This window comes from Syngnathus scovelli, chromosome 1 (genome assembly GCF_024217435.2).
Source record: "Syngnathus scovelli strain Florida chromosome 1, RoL_Ssco_1.2, whole genome shotgun sequence".
Classification (NCBI taxonomy): domain Eukaryota; kingdom Metazoa; phylum Chordata; class Actinopteri; order Syngnathiformes; family Syngnathidae; genus Syngnathus; species Syngnathus scovelli.
Genome location: NC_090847.1, coordinates 11,481,320 through 11,503,217, shown reverse-complemented (window position 1 = coordinate 11,503,217; position 21,898 = coordinate 11,481,320). Strand labels below are relative to the sequence as shown.

Sequence of the window (21,898 nt, the reverse complement as noted above, 5' to 3'; positions counted from 1 at the left end):
ATAGCGTCAATGTTTTTACTCTGAAGAAGACAAATTAGCTCAAAATGTCTAATAGATCATCCTGACATTTTTAAAGTTATCACCAAGGCTTGTTTGCTGTGTTCATTATGACTGTTTTGGTCACTCAATTATGCTGCGTGTGGTTTGTTGTGATTTTTTTTCTCACAATTATACGGTAAACCCATCAACAGGTACACGCCGCTGACGGTCTACGTGCAAGCTACGTGTGTCAATGTGTCATCTTATGAACAAAAAAAACCACAAGACACGATGGTGTGGTCCCAGATGAAGCACAACTCTGTCATTTGCTAATGTGGCTTTAAGTTTAGGAGAGGCGGAAAGTGCGCGGTAGAAAATTCCTTATCTAATTCCTGCCATGTCCTGAGGTGACAGCCCTGGCTTGCCCCGTGCCCTCCCTCATGTGCCACCCTGCCCAGTCGTGTGGACATCTGCCATTCTGACTGGTGTCAGCGCCCGTTGTGTCTCTATGGCTAATGACTGCTGACACCCTCGTAACCCCGGGCATGGCATCGCGCTGAGTGGTGGGCATCTCGTTTGTGCGCCGCATCTGAAAATCACCACACACATTGACCTATTCTTTTGGCTTTAGCATCAACGTCAGACATCCGCCCGATGCTTGTTCACGCCAAACACCTCCACATAAACCATTCAGTAGGGCAACTTCAAAGAGACATGCTGGCGAACGCACCTATCAATGGAGCCTTGAGTTAACCCCTTCAGCGAAGCACCTCAGAGACAACTTCAAACACTTAACTATGCCAGGGGCAGGAGCAGTAAGTGATTACCGCAGCAACTGCCTCCAGTGGTTGCTATAGCGACGGCTCCAAAGCAAGTCGAAGCATTCAGTCGGAGGCCTCTTATTAACCGACGCAGTTTGGGTTTTCAAACTTTGGTAGAACTGTGATCAGCAGAAGCTCTTTGTAAACTTTGAGCTAGACGCATCATCTGCAGATCAGCACATCAAGCTCCGACAGGCCCGAATTAAATGACTCTGCTGTTGACCAGCCACGCTATGGATCCGCTGTGTGCTATATATCCTAGACATATTATAATAAAATTGCTAGCGTGGGGCCAGCTCCCACTCTTCAATGTCTGCCCGCACTGATTTCATTTTGCCCCAACGCGCACATTTTGTATTGAAAGACGCAGCGTGCTTCTATTTCTGCACATGCTGCAATGAAGACAAGGGTGTTCTTAAGTGACCCTTCAGAGGAAACGCATGAGGTTGAGCGCCTTTCTACTACCAAAAAAATGAAATAAAAAAAGGGACCCAGTTAAGAGAGTAAAAAGAGCATCGGGTCACTGAAGACTCCCAACGGTTACAAGACCATCAAGTGCTGGCATGCAGGCTTTATATTAGATCATTGTATAGACCTTATAAGAGAAAAGGGCCCAGGGCGCGTTTGTACGAGTCCCTGGTATTATAAGTTATGATTACCTATGGTGAGATAATTCTCAGCTTCATAAAGACAAACATTCAGAGGCATGCAAGTGTGTGTTCATGCAGTTTTTCTTGAACACATGTATGCATTACCACGCAGAATCCATCGGGCGCACCGCTGCACCTGAAGATCCATTTAGAGGGCCTTTGCGTGGTCTCCCTTTCTCAACAGTGAGAAAGGAGAGAGGATGGAACAGTATGAGAGTGTTGTGGACTTTTCAGCCTCTAGGCCTTTAAGAGATTACTGCCTTATTGCTTTGAGACTTTCCAACTGACATCAATTGTGTAACGTCAACAGCTGACCACGCACACACAAATGTGAGCACAAAAGGAAGCAGTAATAAAGTGAGCAGAACCAAACTCGGTGGCATACAGCAACGATGCAGAGAGGAACAAGAAAAAGAACGCTCGGAGAGAGAAAAGGTCAAAGTGACATGTTTCATCGTGAGGTGGTGCGAAGGTCGATACAAAAGCAGAACAAGTAAATATAGAAGAAAGATGTCTTGCAGCAGGCGAGTCAAGCGGGTGGGTGGTGAGGTTTTTATGTCCCGCGGAAAGGTCTTTCCTGTAACAGCATGGATCTCGCAGAGACCCGAGTGTGGGGGGTCCGTCCAGCTGAGGAAAACCCAAGAAGAAACAAAAACTTGGAGTGACCTGATGTAGAGAGTAGTGTGAAAGACGGAGATGTGGTAGACAGAAAAAGAAAAAATAGACGACAAGCACAGGAAGGGGCTAGGAAGGAGGGAGGGAGAAAAAGAAAGAGCGAGAGAGAGATGAGGTAGTCCCTCGCCCCCTCAGCCTGGTGACATTGGAAGAGCGAGGAGAGCCTGGCTGCTGCTAGCCGCCCACAGATCAACAGTAGCCAGGGGAGCCCTGATGCCACCCACTCTGCATCCAGAATCATGCGGCACCTTTCCACCCACCGCTATGCGAATTGCAGGCTCTCCCTATTACCTCATCTACCCCCATATTCAAACGCACGCATACACACATGCACACACACACAAACGACAGATTTTTCAATAATGACGGAAATGAAATCAAAAGGCGTGAACTGATGTCACATGGCATGGGGGTGTCATGGATCTTCAACTAGCATTTATTAGACGTGGGTGGAACTGTTAATTCAAGTCTCATGTGTGATGCAGGCCAGATGACGGTGGACTTGTGTTTGTTCCTGCAACGCACCAGGCCAACCACAAATGAGTAACAGCGCATCTTTTTAGTGATTCAGTTCTTACTTTAAAAAAAGCCGACTCTGTATCACTCCATCGTGGTGAAGAGGGAGCCGAGCCTTTTTATGCCTTTTTTACATGGCAAAGCAAGCTTTCCAGAGTAACTCTTTGCATCTTAAAGAAGATTATTTATCAGAGTGATGTTTACCCCATAATAACAGCATGGGTTTGGCTGAATAATTAATTTTGATAACATGGAGTAAGAATATTCATTTGGGTGTTCCGTTTGAAGTTATTGTACAAAAAACGTTTCAACATGATCCTGAATTATTATTATTATTATTATTATTATTATTATTATTATTATTATTATTATTATTATTGTCCTCAATACAGTGCTGCAGATGTGGCTAATCTTTTTGAAAGAGAGAGCTACTTCTTTGTTACTGATTGGTCCAAAAGGGCACCAGGTTAATTCAAACTTCTGAAATTACTCACCTGCTCAAATTATTTCTAATCATTATATGTAATGCTTGATAATGAATGATATTCATGTCTGTAGAGAAACTGATTGTGTTAACTTTGGAAACATAAAATATCAATATGGAACGATTTATTTCTTTTAATCCCTGCCAGAGTTTAAATTTTAAATTAATCCCGTATACAGCATTCCTACAAAATTGCAATATTCCAATATTCTCGTTGACCTACTTTTAGAACAGCTTTCTAAGCTTCTCATGTGGTCTTTTGGGGCTACCTGTGACCACGGACACAATGTTGGTGACCACTGCAATTCTGCATTCTAGGAAACATAGTGCTCTGTAATACTGTAGCTTCTGGAAACAAAGTAATTGCATTTTTCAGTGAAATTTGAGAATTAAACAGTTTTTGGCACATTCTTTGTTCCATTCAATGGTCATCGTACTACTCCTTGGCCACCTGTGGGCACTATAAGATAGACAAGCTGAAGTATTAGTAGTTTTAGTAATAGTCATTCTTTGCAGAGGATAAAGAACGTATGCCTCACTGTTGTATTATCTGTCTACAACCGTTTGCTTTTACATGTCCATTGCTAAAACTGATACTTTGTTAGCCTGTCTGGATGGGAAACAGAGGTGACTCTTTACCATTAAAAACACCCATACACACACCCTCTAGAAAGGGAGGCAGACACTGAAACAGTATAATCACATCCAGAAATGCTGAGTGGGTGGAGGTTAGCCCTTGGGCATTTCCCCCCAGTAACCACCAGCCTCATTACAAAAGCAAACATACGTACACACACATGCACAAAGGGCTTCCCTTCTGCTGTAACAGGCCTCATATCAAAGCAAACAACAACACCTAGGTAGAATCGCGGGTAAAGCATGCATTATTCACAAAGTTCCCCACTCTCAGTTCTCCGTGTTTTTCTGAATGACTCAGTACAGTACACACGGCGTATAAAGTTTAGACAGTAAAGAAATCGTCTAGCGGCAGATTTGTGACAGCCCTGCAGTATCCTGCAGGTTAACCTACATGAAACATCTCCTTCAACCATCTTTAAATTACAGAGTTGCAATTGAGACCATAGTAAATGCTTAGCCATATAATTTTTATAGGTAGCCCATAAATCCTCCAAAAGTGGAAAAGCTTTTCAGGATTCTTTTTTTTGTTTGCGTGGCTGCTTCAAACAGGAGACTGCAAAGATTACGTCGAAGAAAATCTATTAAAATTGGATCGACAATGCAATATTCATGAAGCCATATCAAGAAGGTCATGTTTCATTATTCAACACAGAAGTTGCAGTGTGAGCGTGTAACTGCATTTGTGTGTGTGTTTGTGTACGACCTAACCTACTGAAACGGTGGATGTGGGTGGGAAAGGGCTTTCCCGATGACATGGAACGGTCAAAAGCTTGAAACTCTTACATAAAAACATATTCAAAGGCTCTTCTTTAATACAGCACACACACATATACACACACAATCACCAATAAGGCACCAGTGTCAATCTCAAGGCCTGTGGGCCAGTTTATGTGCGGCATTTTTTTTAAACCCAGCTGTAAAAACACTGAACAATAGCATTTTGCATTTTGGTAATATCAGGAACAACCATAACCTTGATGTGGCCCCGATGAAAAGTAGGTCACGACGCAGTAGTTCCTGTCCGATTCTTACTCAATTTTTTTAGTATAATTTTTAAATTAACGATTTAAAACAAGCTAAATGAGAGAAGTGAAAATGACACACAGAGATAAGAACCACCTTTTCCATGCGACACGTACTAAATAGTGTTTTTCTTCCTGCATGTTTCACCAGTGGCTTTATTAATGTATTTATTTATGCATTCATTCATTTCACTTTGTATACGTATTTATCAATAGTTACAGTATTATTTTGTCAAATGCACATCAATATATTGAGTTGTGTGCAAAAAAACACACTAAAAAGGTAGCACAAAAATAATGGAGTAAAAAAGGAAGGGAGTCAAAGTTCATTTTCAAAGAGATCCTTCCTACGTTTATTTCAGTAGATGTGCATTTTCATCCCGCTTGGTAACAGCAATTTCATTCTTACACCTGTTTAATGTCCATTTGTTGTGCTCGCACTCACTTCAATGTGTTAATACTACCATTTGTCTGCTGCGTTTTTATGGGACACTGTGAATCATTGTGTTCTATTATCAACCACATTCTGTTCCTGATCATCACATCCATTCTTGCCTGGTTTGTGGTGCATGCTGTTTGTGCCTGTCATGCAAATTAAAATTCCCTGTTGTATCCCTCCCTTATTAAAGCACTTATTGGAATGTTAATTAAATTCTGCTTTATGTTACATTATTATGCATTTATGCTAGAATTAAGCCAGAGTGTGTCTCATAAAGATCCAACACCTGAGCTATCATAATGCGTTTATGTTGCCCTCTTTTTCTTTGCTACCTTCTCTCTGGCCTCCATGTCAGCACATTGAAGCTCAGTGGAGTTCTTGTGACTCACCCCCTCCTGTTTAAGTGAGGGTATGCCTGGGTGTGTGTCTGTTTGTTTATTGCCCTGGCATGGGGAAACAAAGTGGCTTGCTTTCACTCCACACCCTGTAAGGTTGTCCTAGGTAGCTCAAGATGAGTGTGTGTCACTCAAACATGACTGCAGAATTTCCTTATTCACAGTCTAAGGGCTCAGGTGATGACAGGCGGGTACGGCCATATGTGTGCATGACGTGGGTGTACATACCAAAAATAGCATTTACAGTTCCTGTCACATGGATCAATAAATCTCTCACACAAAAACGTGGAATTGTGGAGGAGAGTTTTGGGGATGAGTTTGAGAGGTTTTGGAGTGAGGAGGGTTTTTTGGGTGTGTTTGAAATTTTGGGGGGTATGAGTGTGTCTTTTTTTATATGTGAGATTTTTGCTTTTTGTGCAATTATAAATGAGGGGTTCTACATGCATAAGAGTGACGGGTGTTTTAATCTGAAATATCTTTTGGTGGTCAAATTTTTGCATGTGAGTAACTGTTTTTGCTCTATTGGCGCATTGGTGAAGTTTTGTGATGGGTGTGTTTTGCCATGAGATGTTTTTTGGTGTATGTGCGAGGTCTTTTGATGTGTATGAGACATTTTTTATCACGAGTAAGAGGTTTAGTGAGCGTGAAAATTTCTTTGGATGTGTGCGAGTGGTTTTTGGTGCATGTGACAAAGGTATGCGATACGTGAATGTTTTTTGGGGTTTACCATTTTTTAAGCGATTTCTTTAGGTATGAATGAGATTTATTTGACGGTGTACATGACAGGTATATGGGTCATAGACAGGCCACTTTGGACTTTCATTTAAATTTCAATTATAAAGATGGAGATAGCAGCAATATACTCAACTCTACTGGCACTGTTATAAATTGTGGAGGGAAAAAGCATATATGTACTATAATGTCTCGTTTAGAATTTTGTCTGGATGTGCAAAGCATTTTCTTTAGATGTGACAATTGACCTCATTTTTGGAATATGCGTGCCTATTTGAACTCTAGCCCGCGAGTTAAGGCAGGTTCCACTTATTTAGCTTTGTTCATGGAAAGTCTGCATGCATACAATATCAAACGGTCTTACAGCAACATTTCTGTATTGCTCACAGCATTAGGAAGAGATGGGAACTTCGGCGCGGCCCCTTGTTAAACCTCCCCATGTGCACAGCACGCCCGGGAGAGGATATCCTCTTGTCTGAGCGTGTAATGTAAAAAATTCCCAACCTGGAATTCACCCCCTTCAACCCCACCCATGGCTGCACTGCCCACCCCCCACCACCACCTTAAATCTGTCTCGGTTATGTAAAACGCAAGGCGAGGAGGATGGGAAAGGTCCCCTGAGAGCAACGTTGTCATCATACATTAAACAGCACCCCAGGTCTGACTAAACAGCGGATCATTAATAAACTATGAGTGGTTAAATATAGACCCCCACCATTCCCCACTTAGCCTCAGAGTTCTCGTTCTGACAAGAGTCTCTCCATATGGAGAACAGCAGAGGATGTCTGCTCCGTCCTGCCTTGTGATGCGAAGCTCATTTTGGGTTCAGTACCAAGGAGAGCACCATTAACACAACAGCAACGGAGTGTGTGTGTGTGCGTGTGTGCGTGCGTGTGTGTGCGTGTGCGTGTGCGTGTGCGTGTGCGTGTGCGTGTGCGTGTGCGTGTGCGTGCGTGCGTGCGTGCGTGCGTGCGTGAGTGAGTGAGTGAGTGAGTGAGTGAGTGAGTGAGTGAGTGAGTGAGTGAGTGAGTGAGTGAGTGAGTGAGTGAGTGAGTGAGTGAGTGAGTGAGTGAGTGAGTGAGTGAGTGAGTGAATGAGTCCACTCAGAACACTTATTTCTGTAAACACAAGCCCAGCTAAAAATAATTATGTCAAAGTTACATTGCACCATTGCTGATGTTTTTCAGGCTGCCCATCCTCATCTGTCTGAGCTTTTTCTCTCTGCTGGATTCTTTTTCATTGCAACCCCTCAACATCTATCACTCCTTCCTGACCTCTCTTTTAACACTCTCTTTTTCACCACGTGTAATGTCAGCGCCTCCCCTGTCTCCATCGGCAAACATTTCAAAGCTTCCTCACCTCATTGCTCCTGTAAACACTTCCCTTTTCCACCGCCTTCCTTTTTTGCTCTTTCCTAAGGAGTTCTATCCATCCTGCTGTCTGATTAAAGCTACGAGATGACTTTTTACTCTTTCCCCTAAAGGGCAGGTGGATTTCTTTTTGTGAGCCTGAAGAACAAGAAAGATGAGTGGAATTCCAAACCCCCAAAGAGAGATTAAGAGGATGGGACAGGAGAAATGAGGGAAGCATGGAGCGTAGCGCATACCTTGACCACATTGTGCATAGCAGTGAACGAATCTGGAAAATGGTTTCATGATGTAGTACTAAATGGTAAGGCTTTCATATTTTTTACCTTCAAGGAATGCTTAGATGAGTTCAGTGAAGACCATCAAACACCCTTGGGATGAACTGGAACATATATATGGCTGAGCTATTAGTGACTTCAGCCCTCAGAGACAATAATGTATTGTAGAAAGTCTTCCCAAACAGTGTGGAAGCTGCAGGGATAACTTTTATTCTTGAAAGAGTGGAGCCTCTTTCTTTGGCCGGGAAGTAAGCCGACTGTATTCACTCGCACAAACACCCATTTCTACCTATGCCGTTCTACAAAAACGCAAAAAGAAAAAGAAAACTCCACGCTGTGCACAGTTAGACTGTGCTTTGCACTAGCCTTGTAATGGGCACAAAACGGGGCCCTGAGAGAGGGCCAACTAGATTTCACACAACAATCAAAATGCCATCTGCAAGGCACAATAATGAACAGAATTTGGGAACTGAAGACAAATAGCAAACACATTCATATAGATGACATCACCACAGTTAGTAACAGGCAAGAGGGTTTTACACACCAATAGCCTCCACGCTCTGAATGTGAAGCAAGTAAATATTAAATCTTTATATTTGCTTGTTAAGAACCTTGCTATAAATGTTTTAAGTGTCTACTTTTCAAGGAAGCAATCCACATTCTTTGGAATAAGCCTGTTTATCACTTTCACCTAAAGGCAGCTAAAAAATGGATGATTTTCCTAAGTAAATTAATTAGACAGTGTTGGAAGCTCCTGAAGGCTGTGAAGGTCAAACACTCCACCCCTGCTTAGTCGCCAATTGTCTGTCTGCCCAATCCAGTGGAGCAGGTGAGGGTTGGCCAAAGAATAGTGAAATTTATGATGCACTCAACCCAGACAACAGCAGAAGGATGTTGGATCTCAAGAAGAGAGCGGTGGCCTCCTTGCAGTCAAGTAGGCTGACAGCCAGGTATGAAAAGGAGAGCGGAGTTTTGGAGTTGTCAGTGGAGGAGAAATGGACGAAGGCTGGCTGGAGGAGATGATGCTCAAAAGGTGAGCCAATCTTCCTGCTCACTTGACCCCTCCAATTACCACAGTGCCGCTTAATTAGTGCAGAGGTAAGCTCTGGTAATTACCACATTGTGTCCCTGACAAAAGGCTACACACGCACACACAAACATGTTGCTATGGATACCTCCCCATCCTATCTATCACTGCGCTGGAGGAAAGAAGATGGAAATAGATGAAAGAGTTTCGGGGGGGAATAACACGAAGTGGAGACAGAGAGAAGGCAAACAAAAAGGCTATAAAGGCAAAGCAAGAAGTAACAACGTTTAGTTCAGAGAGGGTGGTTGGCGGCGTGTCATCCGCGTTAACAACTAAGTCTGTCGAGGAACGACAGTTGAAAAAGCAGTCATCAGGTGCATTAGTGAGGGAAACGCTTCGTGTTCACTCCGCTGCTCACAAGCATTCCAGCTGGTAAAAAACAAAGACTTGCCGGAGCAGATCAGATATGCACATGTTCGCAATAAGTTCACTCTCTTGATACAAGCAATAAACCAATTTCTCAGATTCCTGCAGTCTATGTAGTTACACCTGTAAATATATGTTGCCCAATTATTGAACATAAGCGCTGTGCCAGAAAAGAAAAAAAGAAGAAAAATAATTGACAATAGGGACTAGATATAGCCAGCAGCGTCATTTCATGAGGCGCTCGGAAGCAAATAAAGTTCTCTACATCATGTTCATTGCTTAAATGGGTTTGCTGTTTTTTTCATTTGGGCTGAAAATTGGTTCCAGCATTGCACTTTTCTTTACTTTTAATAGAAATTGCAAGGTTGGTTTTTTTTGTACCATACCAAATCCCTTCTTAACAAAATGAAGACTTTGATGGGCATGGCTGGCTGCATGTGTTTGTACAAATCAATGAAAGAGTATTAAATAAGCAATTTTTAACTAATTAAATTAGTGATCATACATGATTTTGCTGTAGTGTTGATTTTTTTTCTTTTTTTAAATACCATAATTGGAATGTTGTCCAGACAAAATTAGCTTACATCCCTGCTTCATAAACTCAATAATACAAAGTACAAATGTTATGATGCGGTCAGAGAGATATTAATTCGACACTTATATTGCTTAATGACTCCCTCTACTTCCCACATATATCTGCATTTCCAGATAGTGTCTTTTTTGCTATGCTACTGAAGTGATTCAATAACCGGAGACAAATTCCTTGTGTGGCCAATAAAGATGACGGAGTTGGATTGTGAAGTTCCATTTAACACTCACTCACTAAAGCAAGAAAAGGCTTTCTAACCAAAATCCTCTCAAATGCACCCACTTGCTGTATTGTATGATTCAAAACGACACACAAACATCTCCCTACTTTAGATGATGCGTTACATAAGCTGTCGAGAAGTGTATATCTCAGAGGCATGGGGACACAGTGGGGGCCCTCCTCACACTTCAGCAGCCTCTAAAAGGTTACATCGCGACGCATGGCAGGGTTAAAAGACATGACCTTAGGTGCCGCAAACACCGCATGGCCTGCTCCGCGTCAAAAGGTTCATAAACGGGAATGAAAGTTCCCCAATCCATGTGTTCAACATACTGGCACATTCCTGCACCTCAGATGGCAAGCACTCGGTGGGCTGCCCTCCGAAGGGAGAACGCAAACTCGCTGGGCTTTATCAGGTTGATGGCACCCCCAAGTGTTCAAAACACACATTACATGTTGTTTGCTAGTAGTGGTGGTTCTCAATTTTTTTAATCTTTAATCAAGCAGTACATTACATTAACTTACATTATATCATGTTTCTATATTTTACCCCAGGGGTATGAATTACTAATACTCTAATTTGAAACTTTAACCCTAGTTTGAAACTCTAACCATATTTTAAAACCATGCTTAACCCATTTGAACCCCAACCGGTTAAAAACAAAAAAAATCAAATTACATGAATGCAAGCATACAAATAAGTACGGTAATCTAAAATATGTCAACAGTCATGCTTACTTCAGGTTGGTTAAATTTAACAGATGTACGCATTCAATATTTTGGGGGAATGAACATAAAAACAGTCCATCAATTCTCTTTTAGTAGTACTTTTATTACTGATACATGAGTATCCATGATTCCAGTACACACACCTTTGCGTTTCACAATGAGTTTTGAGAATTTGCACAACTGTACATGAGAGAATCTTGGTGTACAATACTACTTCAAAAAGAACGTAAACAATAAATAACTTGTTCTTAATGGTTTTGTTATTCATAGTATTCCAGCAATAGGTGCAGCAAGACCTTTCAGTCAATCTGGGTCTAAAGGGAAGCAGAGTGTCAATGCCAAGATAAATAAACATCACAACTTAATTTAAAATGGAACTAAGATATTCTCTATTTGCAAAACCAGGTATGATCGAGAAGTTGAATTAAAAATGGTGGATGGATAAACAGATGAAAGCCCAGAGAATAAGATAAGGCAAACAAGCTCGCATTGTACTATTTACAGTCATCTATTTACATATTCAGTCGTAGAAACGGACTTTGTCGCCCTCTACTGCTTTCAACTGGTTTCACAGTTTTAGCATCACGCTTCAAATCCCATTTGGGGAACAGCCTAAGAAAACTAAACGCATTAGAGCCTGTGAATCCCCGGTGCACGACAAATACATCAGCCAAGGCCAGACACTCCCTCCAGATAGAAAATAGAATGGGGATGAGAAAAATAAATTGCCATTAAAGCGACAACTTGAACTGCTTTGTGCAAAAGAGTAGTCACCGCTGAGCAATAGGAATGATGTAAATGGCTCCAACTATTTTTGATAGTGGTTGTCTATATTATAGGCACGCTTTATCCTAGCTCAAAGGACTTTTGGCAAGAGGCGGGGACTGATCGCCAGCCAATTACAGGGCACATACACACAAATAACCATTCACACAGATATTACCACCTATGAGCAATTTAGAATTTTCAAATAACCTAACAGGCATGTTCATGGAATATAGCTGGAAGACAAAATAAATTGAGAACACACACACAAAAACAACGAGAGAACATGCAAACTCCACAGGAATGAACCATTGTAATAGCATTTTTATGAATCTGTCCAAGTTAAAACATGGAAAAACTGTAATAATTTATTAGCTTGCGCCACCCTTAAAGAATTTATTAAAAAAAAAAAAAAAAGGTCAATGAAAGGTGTTGTAGTGTGAACCTTAGACTCACTTATAGGAAAAAATATTCTAGGCTGGGTGAGCCACAGATTAGATCCAAAAGGTTAAAATAACTATCGGATTTTATTTATTTTTTTGTGTGTTACATGCCTAACGCATGTCACTTTACATACTGGTCACGTTACTTTGTCAACTATTACACTCAGTCACAGTGTACATCTAAACCGAGAAAGGAACACAAATATATATTTTAATTAAAAGGTTAAACGAACTATTGGGAAAGCTCACGTCACAGTGAGACAAATTCAGAGAACCACCAAGTTCCCCCCAAAAAACTAAAAGTGGCAACTATCAAAAGCTAAAACTAAATGCAGACAGCATTTGGTGCTTATGTTGCGTTTGTGTGTTCATGTGAAGACCAGACATAGGAGCGGATGCTGTCAGGCTGTGAATGTCGAGAACGTCTGCCCTGCAAACAGACAGAGGCCCTCACGGAGGGGTCTCTGCACTGGATGTGGTCTTTTTCTTTGGTACCTTCTTCACTGTCTTGCTTTGTGTCTTTCCAAGGAAGGAATGGGACATGAAAGAAGAGACCAAAGAGAGAATAAGGAACAGCCGGTGAAGTCGCGGGACAACATAGACACATATGCAGTATATCGTGGCAACACTCGACCAACGGTACCATCCGCACATTGCTACAGAATGCAAATATCATATGAGAACCCTGTTCCAAGCAAATAATAAATTGGACAAGTGAATTTGCATTGGGACTTATGTTTTCACTTGACAAAGTGAAATGAATGTGCTTGGATTGTGTTTGAACAGGCAAAACATAGCCGATATTTGACTCAAAACGATATTCAAGACGAGGGAACCTCTCTAAAATGCAGTGGTAAGCTGTCGATTTCTTTAATTTAATTGAATCAAAACCATGAATATCATGTCTATCAGATCTTACTGCAAACCTCTTTTGAAGTTATAATGACCAATTATTAATAATTATTTGCTCTCATTAGGCAGGCATGATTTACTTAAAACACCTATAGGTATTTACAGTAATGGATTATACAGTGTATAGGGAAACAGAGGAGTTTTTCAAGTAGGTGACGAAAGGAATTTGTCTTGTTTCTCACCGCTTAATTGTTGTAATGCCAGCCCCACTCTAAATGAGTTTTTTAGTCTTTATTGAATAACCTATTCAGAAGTCAGATCGGTTACTAATTTTAAAGCAGCTTCCTCTCTCAATCTGGAGCACTTGTAACTGACCTAGATAATGTGGAAAATCATTGTCATGACCTTCAGGACTTGATATTTTCTATTGTAGCCGAAACAATCCTTCAGTACTTTCTATGGCAATAAGACCAATATTATGCAGAATTTACATTTGAAGAGATAGTGGCTCATGTAGAAGGTAAAATAAATTGTTCATTTCACTATACTCTACTTTAAGAAAGTTTAAAAATAGCAAGAGCATTTAAGTGCAAAGCAATAATAAAGTGCATGAATAAAGTGACAAACAGGAGTTCATATGAAGCTTATGTAGCTTAGACCGGCACCATTGATTCTGAAAGCCCTGGGCAGATGAGATCATCATGGCAACCAGAGACTAAATTCTGATTGGTAAAAAAAATAAAAAGATCTCACATTCACAAACAGTGCTGGAAGAAATAGAGTCAAGAGAAATGGTATGAAATGAAGGGTTGGTGGGAAAAAAATTACAAATAAGCCTTGATTTTACGCGCTTTGATTCTACATGACTTTCTGTCCAATGCGGTTTGGTCATGGACCCCAATTTTTATTTTTTTTTCATCGTAAATACATTTTACTACTAACCTTAAAACATTTGGAAAACAACACGCAGCCACCACAGAGACAGCCATTGGTAAGGACTGTTATGATAATTCTGATTATGCTATCAAGATAGGACGTCCCTACATGATCACTGGTTAGAAATTCAGGTCATGGATTCCATTAAAGTGATGGGGTTAACACTATTCCCAAATTCTGGACCCCAAAACCCAGAGGCTTAGCTGTATTGTAATTTCATGCACCCAATCAGATAGTGTTTAGGACAACAGAGAAGGCCTTGCTTACTCTGACATCCCATCACTGCTCAAATGACGTTCATAATGATTTGGTTTAAGGTGCATCCGCAATTTGAATCATTTCATTGTTGGGGTGACAACTTAAAGGTTTGTTTTGCTACTTCACTGTTTATAGTCAACTTATTTTGACAGTTGCAAGACAGGCAATGTGAGTGTATACCTCCGTCTTTGTAGCAGGTTTCTTAGTTGTCTTTGTAGTGGTGATCCGTTTGGGGGCCTTTTCTCCCCCATCCTCATCAGAGTGTTCAGTTCTTGCATCTGACTGGTCTGAGCTGTGCTGGGATGATATCTCGTCGGCAAGGGACGTGGCAGTCATAGAACGAGCTGTGGATTTAGATTAAAAAAAAAAACAGGACAGATCATATTTTTTTGCTTTTACCTTCGATTCATTTTTAAAATCGATGCAACATCAACGGCTTGCAACATCAACTGCCTGAAGTTTTTGCTACTCTTAAAATCTGTGAAGTGATTTTATTAAATTCCTTCCAATCAAATGGAGCAACAGCACACATTTTACCACATTTACTGCAGTACTAGTATGGAACACCAACCACAGAAATATTTTAATCCTCATACCAAAATTGTTACATTAGTTTTATTTTTGGCGGGTTGCTCTTGTACACGTCAGTGTGCTTTTTCCTGCATTTAGTCCAGATCTTGTAAGGGCAACACAGACACTTTTCATTGTGTTTAATGCAATCCTACAGCATTTTAACGCTAACATGCACAGAAAATATCAAATTGACACCGGGCCCAGGTATCCCCATCTCAGAGCGGTTGACATCCAGCTCAATGAGAATGCATGCAGCAGCATATTTGGACATGTGGTCTTACTCTGTCGCGCAGCGGTGCTCTTGGCTCGGGGCAGTGTGCTGGCCCCTGAGCTCATGTCATCCACTGAGTCTCGCCTCATGCGGCCATCTGACGAGCGCAAAGACAGCTCATCCTCCGTGTTGATGAGTGTCAGGTCCTGCATGCTAAAACTGCGCAGCTTGTCTGACAGCACACCCTGTCCCTGCACAGCAATCAACAAAACACGCATCAGACATCACAACAAATGATAATGATTCGGATGCTGCGACTAAGACATCTGAGAAATAAATATCTATAACTAGATGCGTAAATAGCTACAAAGTAGATGTTCTTGTCACCTCCCCAATGCAAACACCCCAAAAAAAAAAATCAAGTGCAGCATGATAAGGCCTTAAAACACAATAAACGGCAGCGCACCCTCACCTTGGTGGCTGCAGTGACTGCAGCATTAGCAGCCAAGTTGAGACCCCTCTTTCCAAACCTCATCATGGTCTCATAACTCCTGTCTTTGGCCTGTGCAATGTAGTCATCTATCTCCTGCAGCATATGTGAGGGATGAATAAACAAAGGAAGAAAGAAAACAATAGGTCTAAAGAGAAACTGTTCAATTAGGATAGATTCCAAGTGACTGGCTTTACCTTCTCCTTGTTGGACAAGGTTGGGTGGACAAACTTGCGATAGAGAACACTGGAGCCCTTGGTGTATGGGGACAAAAGCCAGATCACAAAGGCGATCTTCAGCTCAAAGTAAAAAGGAAACCTGTGCAATGAAACCCAACAAAGAGAAATGAGAGTTGAAGCCTTACTCACTGTAAGCTCATTTAAAAAATGGTTAGTGACTGTGTTAAAAATATCCAGCATGCGGAGCACTGGAAACACATGAATACATCAATTGCTATTATATAAGCGCTTATTTATTTAAAGCACACAGAGAATGATGATCTGAGCAGTCATGTGCTGCTACCAACTCACCATGATAGAAACAAGTCTGTGGCTGTCTCCGCAGTGGAGAACAAGGCAAATACTATCCAGTACATCATCCACTTCACCTGAAAGCATGGAAACACAAACAGGATTAAAAATATGAAGGCCCCTGAAAGCCTTTTGGTGAATCACGTGCCAAGGCCAGTCAGTGGCGGTTAATAAGATGTGCTCATGCTAAATGCACCATTCATGCGAGTCATGTCATGCACATCAGTATGCATGGTATCATTTCCCAAAGACACAAATGAAATATATAGGTCATCACTGCACAAAATTGGGTCACTTTAGCTTCAAACCACCTTGAGACATCCATCAAGTCCATATGCATGGGAAAAAAAATGGTTGAATCCTGTGACACCAAAAATGGAGCACAGAAATCTAAACAGTTCTAAAAATGGTGTCCTCCACACACTCCCTTTCTTATGTTGCCGTCTGCTCTAGACACGGCAGAGAGAAAGGGGATGGTTGCTATGGTAACCTCTCAGGAAGGAGGAGATTGTTTTCTAGTGTGAATTCAGGCGTCAGGCCAGCATGCTGCTGCTCCTGCCCCTCCCCTCACGCTCATCCTTTGCAGTGATGAGGTAAGCAGGGAGGACCCCTGTTTAAGACTCAGCCATGCACCGACTGCTCTCGACGAGCCGCAATCAACTTTTCAAGTTTACAATTGCAGATAATGGATAACGAAAGTGACCACATTCCTGTTAAATTTAACTCATTTCTATGTAATACATCAGATACTTTGCATGTCTAATGAGATTGAATACAAAAATAGTATTTAGCCTGAGGGGCAAAATACAAAAACAGCTGTTAGTGTGATGCAACTACTGCATGAACAACAGTTAAATTACCACCGAATCTGACTGTGTTCAAGCATTACTGTTTTAGCAAACGTATATATTTGACAAAAGAGCAAGTGCAGCTACCATTATTGCCGATGAAGTACATTAAAGTCAAAGTCTTTCTAAGTCTTACTTTACTTCAACTCCAACATTGGGGACATTTCACTACACTTGGGAGAGAGTAATGATGAAGCACAAGCCTCTGTATTATCAACAGTTAGTGTAATTGAATACATTTAAAATGACTAAAATTTCAATGGTCAGCAGGCCCTGCACCAATTGAACAAAAACCTGGCCTGGGGTTTGTTCAACACTGCTGACAAAGGGACCAAACACAAGCCAGTAAGAACTCATCAGTGGAGGTAAATACAGTTGACAGCAACCTGAGGCTAAACATCTTAAAACTGGAACACTAGCGAGGGGTCAAAAATGATACACTTATTTTTGTAGCTCGCGATGAAACTTACATATTCCTTCACATTCTTCGTTTTGACAGCCTTGTATGACGCGTACGCTGGGTAGAGCGTCCCAAAGGCGAGGCTAGGAAAGAAGAAAAAAAAGCAAGAGTGAAGCTTAGAGGACACAAAATGACAACAGAGCCTCTTTGGTGGACTCTGAAACCTAAAAAAAACAAATGATGAGGCGAGCCCTATTTTATCTCGAACCATTCTTGATTATCAGGCCCTCTGTGCTCATGAGATGGGGAGTGGTTTGTCAAAATACACAAACCTGATACACAAAGTCGGGAGGTCAGATAAGAAGTTTGCCATGGGTGGGTTACTGTGTGATTGGGGGCTTTATTGCTGATGTGCATTCATTAGTGTTGATGGAACAGAAGCAGCCAGATAGCAACAAAGAATGACAACTTCTATCAGGATTCATGCATTATTCTCAGAGAACTTCGCGAAATTGTGAGGAAACGGCCTTGGTTAAATAAATTTGGGTTTTTTTCCTTCATCTTGCCTGCATTGCTTACAAGATCATCGAGGTTTTGTGTAAAACTTGAAAAATCTCCCTCACTTTGTGTTACTGTCCAGACATTTTAGACAATTCTATTCCTCAAAGACCAGAACCAATGATTCCAAGGCAAGCTCTCTCTTGTTAGGTGTCACAAATGTTGAGTAAATGGACTGAAACCAAAGACTTCAAAGATTTTCAACAAGTCAGAAAAAAATTATTCTATCTTAACTTCCAGTGAGTCCTGATTATTTTTTATATTGGCGCTTATAGTACATAAACTTGCTAGTCGCAAGTTGCTAGCCAGCTGTTGGTATTCACAGCGCATCCATTGCTCGGAAGTTGGTCTTCATGATCAGATGCAGCAATGTAGAAAAGACAGATGGATGCTATCAGAAGATAACCATTTGCAAACTCTGCTTATGCAATCTGAGGAAGATAATCTCAGGCAAAATGAAACCCACTGATATTCAAACATCTTGCGAGTTTAGAGGATTAAACTGGCACCTTATCTGGCACTGTGAGAAGCAATGCAGCAGCATGACTTTAGTCGAGTCATTCCCCGTCGATATGGGGGCCTAAACACTTGACTCACCCTGGAACTTCCTGTCATCCATCCCTTCATCACAATGCTGTTTAATATCTGCTTTTATCAGCTGAGGGGCTGCAGTCAGGGGGGCATCCGTTTACTGCCTTGTCATCATATTTGATCAACAAATGTTAGACATATTGAAGCTGAGAATTTCTTTGAAACAAAATACACCCTTGGTAAGTTTCCAATGTGTTTATTGCAGCGAATGGGGCTATCTGGAGCTGCTTTAGTTAGGGAAAGCGCGAACAACTCCTGCCAATAATGCTGTCAGGTCAGATGGTGGCTAGCGGTTAGCTACCAAGCGAATGCTAGCTCGCAACGCGTCACAATAATTAATTAGCGGTTGAAATAAGATAAAATTGAAATGGCAGAATTGTTTATTTCTGCGTTGGCTGAGTAGGCTCATTGCATTACAGTTGTCAGGCGAGACTGCCTTATGATTTGGCGTCCAGCATCAGGCGGATGAATGGAGCCGCCGCTCAGCTCTGCTAACACTGGACCACCACAACAACAAAAAACAGCACCACTACTCACACAACCATCCTCGAAATCATCCACGACACCATCTTGCTAGACCTCCGGCCGCTTGCCTTCTCCGCCTCGGGGTTGAAAAGGAGACGAGCTAGTGGGCTATGGGCGCCCCCATACCGCTCGTGGACGCGGCTTGTGGTGAAGAAGCTGGGGGACAGGGGAGCCTACTGTAGACCGTCAGGTGTAGGGAGACAGCAGCCCAGGATGTGCTGCAGTCTTTGGCTGAAAACTGCTTTGCGTCGTGGAGTGAGGTTGCTGTCAGTGCAGTGAGTGTGCTCCTTAAAGGGGCACCAATCTGAAATGGACTCAACTTTTTGCTGCCCCTCCCATTCAGTCACACAAGGAGGGCGGGCCAGAGCTTCCATGGGGTCGTAATTAGTGTTGGCTCGTGAGTGAACGATTTGATCAAAAGAACGATTTTGAGAGTGAACGAATCACTTCCTAAAGTGATTCATATGATTTCAACCAGTCGGTGTCGGTAATGCACATTGAAGCTGGTGCCACCTCACCGTAAAACAAAACGAAGAAGAAAATGACGTAACTTCCCGTTCACGAACGAGTCGTGAATTGCATTTCCCGTTCACCAACTGAACGGATCTGTGAGTGAACGCGTCAGTGAGTGAGTGATTTGCATTTCCAGTTCATCGCGTGAACGGATCAGTGAGGGAACGGAATCCTGACTTTCCCGTTCGCGAACGAGTTAATGTGTGAACTGCCTTCCCGTGCATCAACGGATCAGTCAGTGAATGTGTTGCGTGTGTATTTAACGAGGGTAACTTGGAAAACATATTGGAACGCGGCCCCGAGGACTAGAGCTTGACACCTGTGACCTTTGACCGTGCTATTTCCCTAATAAAGTGGCCTGTTATTAGGTACACCTGAAAATGGCGGTGTACCTAATGGAGTGTCCGTATGATTCCCTCGTTAAGTGCACCTGCGTGAAAAGTTTTAGCTCCTGCAGAACGTGAAAATGACCAAAATCTTTTCACGCAGGTGTGTTTAACGAGGGTAACTTGGAAAACATATTGGAACGTGGTCCCGAGGACTAGAGCTTGACACCTGTGACCTTTGACCATGATATTTCCCTAATAAAGTTGCCTGTTATTAGGTACACTTGAAAATGACGGTGTACCTAATGGAGTGTCCAAGGGACGTCACAGCTCAAACAGCCAATCGGGAGGTGGGGGTGAGGGCGGGTGTGGCACTTTTCACTTTCACTTAAGCTTTTTCCCGTGGCCTGCGATGCATATCACTAGTACAAAACAGTGCATTCGACCATAGCCCATCATGTTGAAATAGCCGACTGGTTAGTGACATGGGCTTGTTCTCTGTAAGAGCTTGGTTCAATCCCATGTGTGAGAAGATGCTTGTGCTTTTATTGTGCAATTAACCCTTTATTTATTTATCCTTTTTTTTTTACCTCGTGTAGTGTACCTATTGAAGTGTCCATGAGGTGTACCTACACATGTAGTCATATAAAGCAGTTAACCAAATGTCTGATTTTTATGTTTTAATTGGCAAATATAAAAACAAGGAATAAAACACCAGACAAGTTTTAACATACATATTTATTAAAATAATATTAGTAATAATGATAATAATAAAAATAAATTTCAAACGAGCAACCCAATGTGAAATTGCAGTAAATATATTGGATAACAATATTTATAGGCGTATATATGCATACACGTTATTTAAAAACTACTACAAGTGTTATAAAATCAAGATTACCCAAAAGAAGCATAATCTCCCCGTTGTTGCATAACGGCGCATCCCTTCATGCAATAAAGTTAGCCGTTAGCTTGGAGAAAACGTGCATAAAAGAAGTGGTGTTTCAGTGAGTGGTTCTTTCTTTCCTTGGCAAATCGTAAATGGACATTCTGGCTTACATAGTTCACGCCAGGAGACGCAACACATTCACTGACTGATCCGTTGATGCACGGGAAGGCAGTTCACCCGTTAACTCGTTCGCGAACGGGAAAGTCAGGATTCGTTCCCTCACTGATCCGTTCACGCGATGAACTGGAAATGCAAATCACTCACTCACTGACTCGTTCACTCACAGATCCGTTCAGTTGGTGAACGGGAAATGAAATTCACGACTCGTTCGTGAACGGGAAGTTACGTCATTTTCTTCTTCGTTTTGTTTTACGGCGTGGTGGCACCAGCTTCAATGCGCATTACCGACACCTACTGGTTGAAGTCATATGAACTGAAAAACTAACCCTAACACTTGTATTTATATTCGCCAATCAAAACATAAAAATCAGACATTTGGTTAACTGCTCTATATGACAATATGTATGTGTGTGTATAAATAAATAAATATATATATATATATATATATATATATATATATATATATATATATATATATATATATATATATATATATATTTATATATATATATATATTTATATTTATATTTATATATATATGTGTGTAAAACCTTTTTTCAAAAACTGTCACTTTCATTTACAAAAGAAATACAATTTAAAGAATATTAAGTATTTATTTTTGTTCAGTTATTCGACTCTCCATACATATATAGGAATAGAACTTTACGTCTTTTGTTGTAATATAACTGATATTAAAATAGAAGCTGGTGTAACACTTAACAGATTTTTGTTGGTGGTGTGCCTCGAGATTTTTTCCAATGAAAAGGTGTGCCGTGAATGAAAAAAGGTTGGGAAACACTGCTTTAGGAAGTGATTCGTTCACTGAGAAAAAAAAATCGTTCTTATGAACGAATGATTCACAAAAACAAAAAAAACGATCAGTGTGTGTTTGGGGGGGACGATTCGTTGAACGATTCGTTTGAACGAATGTTTTGAGTAAACCGATTCTAAAGATTCACTTCACTTAAAAGAACTGGCCCTATTGTTTACTTAAGAAATTATAGTAAATCAGTATTATTTACT

The 21,898-nt window shown here is 41.3% G+C and overlaps 1 protein-coding gene across 1 annotated transcript; it reads right to left on the bottom strand.

Moving 5' to 3' along the window:
• Positions 1–11,069: 11,069 nt before the first annotated feature.
• reep2 (receptor accessory protein 2) lies at positions 11,070–19,299 on the bottom strand. Its single transcript, XM_049747840.2, has 8 exons — positions 18,980–19,299; positions 17,364–17,436; positions 16,046–16,122; positions 15,713–15,833; positions 15,498–15,611; positions 15,096–15,276; positions 14,422–14,585; positions 11,070–12,714 (listed from the first exon to the last, which is right to left on the bottom strand). Exons 1-8 carry the CDS (start codon positions 19,009–19,011, stop codon positions 12,646–12,648), a joined length of 831 nt encoding a protein of 276 aa, XP_049603797.1. The 5' UTR covers positions 19,012–19,299; the 3' UTR covers positions 11,070–12,645.
• Positions 19,300–21,898: the final 2,599 nt, after the last annotated feature.